The sequence below is a fragment of the Caretta caretta genome, chromosome 3, assembly GCF_965140235.1.
Source record: "Caretta caretta isolate rCarCar2 chromosome 3, rCarCar1.hap1, whole genome shotgun sequence".
Taxonomy (NCBI): domain Eukaryota; kingdom Metazoa; phylum Chordata; order Testudines; family Cheloniidae; genus Caretta; species Caretta caretta.
In genome coordinates this window covers 49,698,048-49,710,627 of record NC_134208.1, presented here as the reverse complement: position 1 = coordinate 49,710,627, position 12,580 = coordinate 49,698,048, and the positions used below count along the sequence as shown (strand labels likewise).

The 12,580-nt window shown below is 36.5% G+C and overlaps 1 protein-coding gene across 4 annotated transcripts in view; it reads left to right on the top strand.

Moving 5' to 3' along the window:
• The window catches only part of KHDRBS2 (KH RNA binding domain containing, signal transduction associated 2), a 641,322-nt gene that overhangs the window by 580,858 nt on the left and 47,884 nt on the right, over positions 1-12,580 (top strand). For 3 of the 4 annotated variants that reach the window (XR_007355927.2, XR_007355928.2, XR_007355926.2), the window contains 2 exons: positions 4,246-4,419; positions 6,351-6,402. Coding sequence is in view for 1 of the 4 variants with exons in the window: in XM_048845206.2 (XP_048701163.1) it covers positions 4,246-4,343 (98 nt within the window). In the remaining 3 variants the exon portion in view is untranslated. Of the gene's footprint in view, positions 1-4,245; positions 5,048-6,350; positions 6,403-12,580 lie in introns of those variants that run through there. The other variant, XM_048845206.2, reaches the window with a different exon arrangement.

The window sequence follows — 12,580 nt, the reverse complement described above, 5'->3', positions numbered from 1 at the left end:
AACTTTCCATATCAACTTGTCAATTTCAATAAAATTTCATTTTCAAAAGCAAATTGAAATGAAGCATTTCATAAAATGTTTTGTTTTGACTTTATCAGAATGGAATGTTTCAATTTTTGGTTCTAAATGGCATTTTAGAATTTTATTGTGTTTTATATTAAAATTGAAACTGGAACAAAGTGTTTCAATTTTATTGGAACAAAATATTTTGATTCATTTTTCAGGCAGTTTCAAAATTCCTTGTTTTTGTTCCAGTTCAAAATGAAAACATATTTCAAAATTGCATAATTTCCTGCAAAATGGCCCTTCTGGTTCCTGCACAGCTCTAATCCGCAGTAAATTACAATACCCACAGCTCTAGCCAATTAACTATTAATTGACTAGGCAGTAAAGTGGGCTTGTACCATCCCTCTTGTCCTGCACACCCATGCCTAAGGACCAGGTATTACCCATCTAGAGATGTAAAGTGGGCCCTTTTTTGCCTGTGTAGGAGTGGAGGCCAAGTCACAGTTTAGCAACACACATACGCATATCATATGTATGTTGACCACACAGTTTCAGTTCAAAATTACTTCTCTCACCTTCCTCACTGTGATTACTATGTTATGCAATGTAAGGAAATGACTAGGAAGCATATTATGGATTCAGCAGACAGAAGGAGGTACTGTACTGTGAAGAGTAGACATAATCACACTAGATCCAATCCTATATAGGGTTTTATGTATGGTTGGAACACTGACCATATCTGACCATCGTCTTGGACTCACCAGATGTGCAAAAAAGATTTTTCAAAGAAAAAGGGCGTTTTATAGTGTAAATGTTGCTGGCCTGGGAAGCAGGCAAAGATACAACTACTTTTCCCAGTTATTTGTTTTTTTATTGATGCAGGGTTTTTTAAGACATAGGGCAGAATGGAACTCTCTGTACATGTTAGTTTCACTCGATCGTTTGTCACTTTATCGCCTTCATAAATAAAGTGCATGAATAAACTATCAAAGGAAAGAATGGAGGAGACAGCTTCAGCAAGTATTCTACAGTAACTGAAGCCAGTTGAAATACAGGACCATTACCTCAACACTCCGACTGTTCTAGAAAGTTCTTTCCCTTCCACTATAATCATCCTGGTTTAAAAAAAGAAAAATTGCGACATTTCTAAATGGAAATGAAGATTTTAAAGTTTTACTTTATATTTAATTCAAGAGTATCATTCTATAAATCAAACAGCACGCTAAATTTCAGACAATATGGCTATCTTTCTGGAAAATTATTATTAATATCCTCTTGATTTTTTAATCTTCTTTTATAGTGTTTGTACATATCTTCCTTGCTACAGAAAGTTTTAGTCTCATGTTTTGGTGATTTTTAAAAAAATGAAACAAAATGACTACATATTTTTTAATGCTCACGGTGGACCTAAGGCACAAAGAATACATGCTCAACATGGCAACTCATGCTTTGGTGAGTTCTGTGGCCAGGCACTGACTAGACATCTCATATCCCCATCTCCCCCTTCTAGAAGTGGGGGAAAGTGGGCAAAAAAGAAATGGTTAGATTCCCCTCAAAGCTCCATCTTGGGTCCCACAAAGCTTAAGAATGGCCCCACTGAGCTTGTTAGGAATTAAATTAGAATATTACACGACAGAGTAAAATTATGTACATATCATCCATGAACAAGTAGGGTTTCTATCCTGACCCAAAACAGCTAACAAATTATATGTTGCTTCACAACTCACCCCCTTCTTGTTGTTTTGTTTTGTTTTTTTTGGGGGGGGGGGGGAGGTTGGCTTTTTTTTACAAGTTAACACAGAAAAAGGAAACACAAGCCCAAGCCTTTCCTCCAGGCTTTGCTGGTGCTAGGGTCCCCCTCTTAGTATTGCTCAGCACCACACACTAGATTTGTGTGCCTAAAGGAGCCATTCCCACCTCACTTATATCCTGGGAAAGTGAGCATCACCTGCCACATTGAGTCTGGAGAACTCAGCAGTGCTCTACATGTCTCCAATTCCACATAACAGGGCAGATAAAGAGAAGAATCAGGGAATCATCCTATTACTTTGTCAGTCTTGACCAGGGAAATCCATTTTAAGTGGCTGCCTTCTTAGGGAGACACATTTTGCATAATACTAAATATATGAAAAATAAAGCATGTACATTTGTAAAGATGGAAGTAGTTAAATTTTAAACCTGAGCAGATGAAATAATTTTCTGATCCCTGTCAAAATTTATGGAATTGAATAGTCCAATTTGTATCATTACATTGCCTGTCTTGTAAGTGAAGAAAGATACTCTCACTTTAGGCTAGGGTAAAGGGCATATATTTTGAGATACCACTCGATTAATTATTTTAAGACAACTATACCAGACTTCTCCACTCTTTGCAATTTACCTTTCCCCTGCTTTTTATTGTGCTCTCAAGGCTTTTTCTTGATTATGTCAACCCGTCTTTTCCTTTGGCTTCCTTTTAGCCACCGTAGACTCTCCTTTCAAACTTCTTTCCAGCCTTTTCTTTCCAGGTGCCCATTTTCTTATGCAAGTCCAAATATGCAAATTTTCCCCCAAAACAGACACAAGAATTCCTAGCACTTATAATAGTACAAATATTAATCTTCACGATGTACATGTAATATCAACACAATAATCATCAGTAAAAAGTCTACATTAGCCACCCTGTGGTTTCAAGGATACTGCTATATTTCCTTACAGGTCACAGATGTAGTATCTTAGATAGCACAGTGTTGTAAATGTTAAGGTTTTAGAGCTGGTGGAACCCTTTGTCCAGATTGACAGGAAAAGAGAGTTGCAAGGGTGGCTTGGCCAGCAGATTAGAAGAAAAGGGGTTGTTGCCCCCTTTAAGGCCCCTTCCTCCCTAGAGAGAGAATTTGCTTCATGGAAGAGGCAGGAAGCAGTTCAGCCAAACTCAGTTGGCAGGAGGACTTATCCCCTCTGCCACAGGTAATGGGAAGAGCAGGGTGGGTATTTATACCTAGGGCTGTGCCAGCAAAAAGCCCTCTTTTCTCCAGCTGTATCAGAAGAAATACAGGAGCACTGGATGTGGTTTTAAGAAGGCCACAACTTCATCCTTGAATGCCTGGCAGACAAAATTTTACAGTTCAGGTAATTCTGTCACCATTTCCATATACTCAAGGGCTCTGTCAGCCCTCTCCCTTTCCCATTCAGGTCCCAGCCAATCCGTTGCTCAGACCTCTACACTTCCCCCCATTTTAGGGTTAAGGGGGGGGGGGCTATACTAGAGAAGGGTTGACAAGTCGTGGGAGCCCTGAACCCCCTTTTTCCACTCCTTTAAAGAATGCCACCTTTAAATCATTTTTCAATCCATTTTATTTAACCACTGTACCCATTCCCTATGGAGTACCTGCACTGAACATCCACCACAGAGAGGCACTAGCATGTAGCTTGGCTGAATTGCTGAGTGTGAGATTTGGGATTAGAGCTCCTCGTCTTGTGTCTGAGCTTAGTTCTTTAATCATTGGAACATACCTCTTTTTTATCCTCTTGGGCTCTCATTTTCATGTCTGCTGCCATAGGAGAGCTAATTTTCGTGCACATCTGATTTATAATAATAGACCAACACAATCCTCATTCCAGTCTGCCAGGGTTAAGCATATTAACTTAGTTCTTTCTGAGTGTACTTCACGGTCATGAGAACAAAACTCATTCAGAAGTTGATGGGAATGCTGCCACCCACAGTAACAGCTAGGAGGTAGAGCTTCTTCGCTTAATGCACTTGCCTCATTTCTGGGTATTGTTCCTTCCATTATTTCATTTCCCTCTTTTTGGTCCAAAATGGAAGTAGAAAATCAAATGTATTTCAATTATGATTCAACTCCTAATCTCGTTAACATATCAGCGGCATAAAATATTATTCCCTTTGGTGCTTTATCGTAAGATGTCAGAAGCTCTGTATAGAATATGTTCTGAGCTGGTAGGCTAATGCTGTGTTTTTTCCAGAGCTGACTGCATTACCAGTAAACTGGATATTCACGCTCTGCTGAAAGTGAAGGAATGAGATATGCTAATCTTTACTACAAATTCTGTAAGCGGACAACCAAACCTTCTTAAGATGCTAGGAAGGACAAAGCAATGGATGATAAAGCCACCCTCAGTTTGTGTTTGTTAAACACACAAGCAGGATCCTTGGGATCTTTGACAGTCACTGCCTCTGATATCTTTTTGCTCTTTCAGATTTAGTCTTTTACAAAAAATGTTCTCTTCTTCTGTTTTTAGCACAAGAAGAATGGGCCACAACCCGTTCCAGCCTAAAGGCACCGCCTCCAAGGTCAGCCCGAGGGGGTTACAGGGAACACCCCTATGGTAGATATTGAAGGTCCTCCTCATCTGTGACCTCAACTCAAAGACAATTAATAGCCTGTGGTCTCCACATAAACAGCAACAAGACAAGTAATAGTCCATTTCTTTTCTATCCTAGGGATTACTGCTCATGATTACCCCGTGTACTACTTGTATTTCCTATAACATTGGAGTGGCATTGGCATTAGTATTATTTTATAACACGGACTTAAAAAAATATCTTTGGCAAGCATTGTCTATAAACCATTTGAAGGATGATGTTCTCTTGGTTGTTATTCATTGTTGTGTGTAACTTTAAAAAAAGAAAGCATGATGCTGTTACAGATCTTGAGTCTCTCTACATACTAGCTAAGGCTGAGTTTTTGTTTAGGGTTGCTAGAAGACTGTAATATGAGGGTTTTTTTATTTTGAACCAGACAGTAATCAAGATGTAGATAAGATGTTTTAACCTGTCTTTTTTAATATATGTTAGTTAGATTAAGATGTTCGATATTAAGTTTGTAAATTTAATTTTAAATGCTGTTTTAATGGGGTTGAAAACAAGCAGCTACTGTATGTATGTAGCTAACTGAATTTGTTCAGTGTTTTAACCTGTATTTGTTTAAAAAAATCACATAAAGTTCCATGTGTAAGCTTCTCTAAATAGGAAACCATAATTTTGTCAAATATGTTTGCCATAATTTGTCAATAAAGCTGAAACCTTTTGTAACAAACTAAATTTGGAATTACTTGTTTTCTAGCTTTAAATGCCTGTTTTATTTCTTTTTCAAGAGATGCCTAAAATGTTTTATATATAAAAATTACAAAAATGAACCCAAGCTTGTTTTAAGAATTTTGTGTAAGACTTTAAAAGTTGTATTAATAACTTATGGTTGTTAAATAATTTAAAAGTTAACAAACTAAACTGTTACATGAATCATGGTTAGTAAACACTAATGTATAACATGTTAATGGAAAAAATTGCTTTAGAACAATAAATGGATTTTAAACTATCCTCTAAGCTTGATCTTGCTAAACACAAACTCTGATTGACTTGTTTGTATTAGCATGTCTCTCGTGAGAATGTAATGGAGTTTAAAGAGGTAAGATTACCACTTACCACTGTTAGACTGTCTAAATGCTAGTTCTTCAACCTTTGAGTTTCCCCGCACATTAAATATCCCATTCAACATGTAAGCATTGCATAGATTCACATACTTGTTTTCACTCAGAGGAGTGCGTTGACTGCATTTGCATAGTATATAACAATCTGTCTTGACAAACAAATCATCAGTGTCACTGCCCAGTTATTGCTATTCAACTTCAAAAACTTTATTTGTAATTTTCAGTGCTAAATATCACCGCCCTTGAAGGCAGTTTAGAGGGCTGATATTTCTTTTGAGACTATCAGACTTGATGGCTGATGATTATTAAGGAAATATGTCGCAGGACTCAAAGGATGACTAAACGTTAAACAGGTAACACTAATAGTAACTCTGTAATTTTGAGTATGCAACAGTAATGTTAAATATTCTCAGTTATTAAGTTACTGATAGTTAAAAAAGTAAACCTACCAAACCATAACAAATAGGTATATAGGCTATTAAAACAACTAATTAACATTAACTAGTGGCAACAAAATTATTTTACAAGATATAACCCTGAAGGTAATAAACAGAACTAAAATTAACAATAATAGTAATGCAACTCTTGCTAACAACAAATATATAACCTAAATTTTGATGAAAAAAACCTGAAGACTTGATGGTAGGGATGCCAAAACTGTTAATCCTTTAAATACAGTTTTTTTGTTTAAGGTGGCTTTTTGTCAATGTGATTGGTTTACTTTTTTGATGAGAACAAAGACAGGCTTATTGCTGTTCGGTTTGTGAACAAAATCTCTTGCAGCTGGAGTTGCATGCTAACTTTTTTGAATAGTTTGTGAAGCATATGTCCTGCCATTTGAATCTGAAATGTTGTTACAGTGGATTCAGTAGGTTACCTATTGATTACATTGAGTTTGTTCTGTCTCGCTATTTCAGGGACGCACAGGCAATGGACAGCTAAGCAGCAGATGTATTGAGAAGTGTTCAGGTAAGCTATGCCATACCTGATTGTTTTTAATTGAGTCTCTTTTCCTCTGTGACAATAATTGTATATATTTTTCTGTATTTCTTTTCATGAACATTTTAAAGTAGAGGCTTCACATAAATAATTCTTTCCAATTTTAAATAAAAGGCTGGTGAAGGTATAATGTCAACCAAAGAATTTGCTGTTGTTTTGTGTGATACTTTTCTGTATGTTGAGAGAATTGTTTGATTGCTGAAAAAATGAGTGGCAGCATATGGGATATCTGCAAAGTCATTTCCTGAACCTAATGTAAATAAAAGTAAATCAATCAAGATTTGGCCTTTTTTACCAGATTGTACATCACATGGGTTGTTTTCTATACTTATAATAAATAAAGTGCTTCATTCTTATGTATACTTATTTACCTTTAGAAGTTGGCATGAAACACAGGTACATCCATTTTAAGACCTCTTTTTGGTGTCAGAGTGGTGTAACACAACCTTAGGTCGTGTCTACACACAAAAGTTGTATTGCTGTAATTATCTGTTATAGTTAAAGCAATACAAACCCCTTGGTGTGTAGGGAGATATACTGGTATAAAAGGTGCTTTATACCAGTTTAGCTTATTCTCCTACCAGAAAGGGAATAAGCTATACTGGTATAAAGCATCTTTATATTGGTACAACTGTGTGTATATTGTGGGTTGTACCACATAACTATTATGGTAAAGAAATCAAACTCCTCACCAAAATAGTTATACTGATACAAAAACTGTGTATAGATCAGGCCTTAATGTAACTGAGATTCAGGCCCAAATAGTGTAAATTAAATTTCTCACCAATAGGTCAGATCTTTATTTGGGGCAAATTGGAGTAGCTCCTTTGAGTATGTGGCCCAATACATACAGTATGATAGAAGCATAGTGTCACCTAAGATTACTGTCTCAGGGCCCAATTTTGCAAACATTATTTGTGTTGAGTAAAATGGTTGCAGAATCGAGCCCTTAGGACAACGCTCTGTTGTAAAATATTCTACTTGTTCAAAAATAATCAGTGTAGTACTTGGAAGGATATAGCATAATTCAGTGTGTGTAAATATTTATGCAAATAGGTCATAGAATTTCAGGGTTGGAAGGGACCTCAGGAAGTCATCTAGTCCAACCCCCTGCTCAAAGCAGGACCAATCCCCAATTTTTGCCCCAGATCCCTAAATGGCCCCCTCAAGGATTGAACTCACAACCCTGGGTTTAGCAGGCCAATGCTCAAATCACTGAGCTATGCCTCCCCCAACAAGGTTTAGCAGGCCAATGCTCAAACCCCTGAGCTATCCCTCCCCCCAAAGGAGGTGAAATAGTTGTTTATTTCTTTAAAAGAAAATATGAAAAAATACCTTGAGATCACAGGTTTACATACCATTCTTACCCATCATTATCACAGACTGTTTCTTCTCACATTCCCAATGTGTTTTACAGCCAGCAAACTTTATCTTCGTAATAAGGAATCCATCCTATAACTAATTTATGAAACCATTACATGGGGCTATGTTCAGTCTAATTGTCATCCATCTTGAAAGCTTATGTGACAAGCTACTCTGCATTCCATATTAAACATCCAGTGTACGTTATGGTCAGCCATGATTCTACAGCTCTGAAATCAACCATCGTCACCAGAAAATATGTAGATGCTTTGCTGTTCAATTTTATCGATTGTGAAATGCTAGTTAGCAAAGAGGCAAGTTTTAGTTAGCAGGATTCAAACCCTGATTAGTTTTCTTCATAATGTCAAAAAAGCTAGTTTTGCTCATCTAAACTAAGCGTGTTTAATACACAGGAAGAGAAGCAAGGGCTGAAAATTGGAATTTCCATTGAAATCATTAGAAAGCTATTTGTTAAAATTGATTTATTGTGCAAAACTGTTTCATCTTAAAAAGACATTACTGCATTTTTATTCTGACTAGTTAAAAGAAAAATGCCTGGTCACTCTAGACTGTTATTTTACAAAACTATACAAAAATATTCCCAAAATGATACAAAGTTGAATATTGTTTTTATAGCTTTCTCTTTTAACATACAGTTGATTTCTTTGTAAAAATGCTCTTCTTTCATGATTTGCAGTAGCCAGTACATGTTCACCTGGTTAAAAACCTTTGTTTCGTCCATTAGGGATTCCTTGGGTAGGCTATTGTAATGTAAACATAAGCAAGATGTATTCCAAGTATTAATTGCTTTGAACAGATTCAGTGGGATTGGTGCAAAACTGTGATTACTGGAAGTGTTACACACAGAATTTTAAGACTACAATGGGAGAAGATTCACTGCTACTTGTGCATTCAGAAGCAGGTGACCTTGAGGGGTGAATTATTTCAAAGGTAGGAGGCAGCTTTAAAAATCAGTTCAGGGTGCTATCTGATCACTGCCAGCAAAAGCTCCTGGGATGAACCAGAGTATCTTATGGCTTGCCAAGGCAGGACCTACCCACTTTCAGAGTTGCACCACCATCTACAGATTTCTGGCAGAGTAAAGGTTGCAGGAAGGTTGCACTCCTGTGCCCTCCTTTTTGGTGGACTTTCTGTGGCCAGGCATTCAAGAGCCTGGGTTCTGCAGACTTGTGCCGTTGGAGCTGATGGGATAAATTGAGTCATGTCCCTAGAATAGCAACAGTTTTAACATGGAAAATCCGCGAGGTTCATGTAACGATACCTGTTCCATCAGAGCTCATCTTACATCATTATATTCTGAAATAAAATGAGAACCTTTTAGATCTTCATATTAATATATTCGGTAACTCGGGAAATATGGTATATGGGGCCTGAACCTTCAAGAAGCTCAGGCCTCCTGCTAGTTTGTGAGGGCTCCCAGGCTTCACTGAAAACAATATTACAGTATATCTATAATGCTATCAGCAGGTCTTTCACTTACACTATCAGACATTTCTCAATGTTTGGATCGAATTAATTCCATAATGCAGGGACAATTACCCCTATATACTTGAATATAAGCTAATACAGCAATGTTGAAATGAGCAAAAATGAGTGACTTGCATATAAAATGAACTCCTCATACCAAGTCCACCCACAGATCTTGCCCAAACCACTTCACCTTATCAAATACCACCCCCTCCTAAACTAACACAGTGTGTGTCCTTGCAATGGGACATGTTTGAATCCATTAAGTTGAAAGTGATAGGACTAGGGTCAACACAGCGGGTTCATGCCCCATGTGAGACAAAGCACTGTGCTTCATAGCATCTGGAGTAGGATTGGACTTGTGAATTTGCTACTATGCAAATTTTCCTATCTGCAGAGGGGCCATGTCAGAGTCATGTTGACCGTTGCAGCCTTAAAGCTGCAGTAGCTACTAAATAGTGACTTGGCAACATGGGCCGAAAGATTCCTTCCCTTCTTAAAGCCATACAGCAACCCAAAGCCCAGCCAGCCAGTATTTAGGCTGGGCATGGGGCTGAGGATCTGGGATTTAATACAGCGACTTAGTTACCATAATTGAAGATCAAGACTACTGTGTTTGTATGGGTCTATCCAATTAGATGACTTGATATTTTAGCAAAAGCACATTAACTAACTTTCAGAATTATAGTCCAAATAAACGATAAGGTTAAGAACAATGAAAGAAGTGTTTTGTTTTATTCAGTGGAAAAAAATAATTTGGGCCATGTGAGTGAAGTTTGCTTCTAGGGACCAATCAATCATGTACAATAATGGAATCATTTTCTTGTGCATGTTGTCTTGCTAATAGACAGTAGTCAAAAGGCTTGGATAAGTTGAATAATACAATTGCAAAGTTAAAAAATTAATGGCAGGATGAGAGACTGAAATTTAGAGGTAAAAGCATGAGAGAGAAAATGTTTTGTTGAGATCTGAAAAGGGAATGTAAATCAATAAGGCACAGACGTTCTGGAGGGTATTTCTGTCTGGATTTTGCTGCAGAGGGAAAAAAATTGTTCATCAGTAAAGTCAAGATTATGTGAAATATAAACAGGGATTCCAGGATTAGGCTTTTTTTGCAATGCACTGCCTCCCAGCATCACTACTGTTCTGGAAAAATCCCATACAAAGTGTAAGAAGGATAAAGGCATCAGAGTTCTATGGAAGTTACTTTAACCACCCTACAGAGTTTAATAGATAATTATATTCTTTCTATACTACTTTTAGACCATTCCATGGAATGGAACAGAGAATTATATGCCTACAGTAGAATTCTCGGTTATTCAATAATTCTATAAAAGGATAGTAAAGTCTCTAGGACTTTTTCATACATGTCACCTGATTTCTTTAAAGAGGATGTAGAGATACAATTGTGGGTTCCAAATAGGAATAGGTTGAAAGATTTGGCAAATTCTGAGATAGGGTTTTGTAAATTTATCTTAAATGCAGGTCAGTAATCTTTAGTAGTGTCTTTTTCATTATATCAAAACATAAATCTGAATTTTTTTGATGTGAAAATATTTGTTTTTGGGAGAGGCACAATATGTTTGTTAATTTGTTTAGTGCCTCGTGCCATAGCAACTAGGTACACTTATTACAAAAAATAGAAACATATAAATTACATATGCTATAAAAGCTGTCATAAAAAACAAAGATCCACATTACCAAAACTGTCACCAGCAATATTAGACAAAGTATATATCAGCCCCCTTTCACAAGCCAAACCAAAATAAAACCAGAAGACAATCACTTGAATGCTAAATAGAAAGATGAGATTGACGTGTTCTGAAGTTTGCTCTGCTCATTGAAAACCTGAGAATGCCCTGCAATTTGCCATAAGAAATTAGAAACTAAGTACTGTGAGCAAGAGCATCCCAGACAATCTGCATAGTTTGGGCCATGGATTTAGAAAAGTTGCTCAGGTAACTATCTCAGACCAGTTAGGGCTTTACAGATAATCACCAAAACTATTGTTCACTGGTTTATTATCTTATTTCATTCGTAGAACCACTATTGTAGTTATTAATTATGAACCTGATCCAAAGCCTCTTGAAATCAATGGAAGGCTTTCCATCTTCTTCTATAGGTTTTGGATCTGGCCCTGTAATGTTTGGCTTGGCACCACAAAAGAGATTAAACAAGTCAGGGTTCCTGTCCAGAAAAAATTACAATAATGATTAGATTTCAGAGGAACAGCCGTGTTAGTCTGTATTCGCAAAAAGAAAAGGAGTACTTGTGGCACCTTAGAGACTAACCAATTTATTTGAGCATGAGCTTTCGTGAGCTACATCTGATGAAGTGAGCTGTAGCTCACGAAAGCTCATGCTCAAATAAATTGGTTAGTCTCTAAGGTGCCACAAGTACTCCTTTTCTTTTTGCGAATAATGATTAGAAGTACTTTACATAGTTTGGTTTTGAATGTATATACATTTTGTAATGAGGACCTGCTCTATAGGGTAACTGGTTTCTAAAGGCAGAAATGCATAGATGAACTGAGGATATTCATAGTGACATAGTTACAATTTTATTATTTTTTTCTAAACCCTAGATGATCCCTATCTGCCTAACTGATTTACTATAATTTTATTAAAAGTTTCCAAAGCAATGAAATATGTGTCTTGTATTACCCTAAATCTATTAAAAACATGTATGTGGTGGGACGAAAGTCACTTTCTGAAATATAAAGAGACTATGTGAATTTAAAATTGAGAAGTAATAATTATTTGAACCCCACTTAGAACATATCACTATTTAAAGGACCATTTTGATCATATAAATATTAGTAAATGGGTTACTCGGTACTTATGAAAAATCATGAATGCTTCATTTTCTAGAACAACTGAATCACCTTTTGAATATAAATTCCATTGTATCAAAGAAAACAAACATTCTTAAAATTCAATAAGCATGAAAGAAATTTCAGGCTTTCATATTTCAATCTGTAAATCAGAACTCTCATTTATAGAACAAAGGTCAATTTCAGACTCAAGCTATCTTTGGATGAGGCAGGCATTCATGTGTTAAGAGGAAAAAATGGAGGTAAAGAGGCTGCAAAAGGTGATTAAACAAACAAAGTCTTGTTTATTCATGAAGGGCTTGCCAAGATGCTGTATAGGCACTGTCAGAATGTTTTGATTTCCTTTAGAAATATTTAAATTTACAACGATGCAGAGAGAATCCTCAAAGTGTTTTAACGTCCCGATGAGAGCAAATTTTATTTTGAAATGAGTGCTATATATATTATTCTATTACCATTATACAA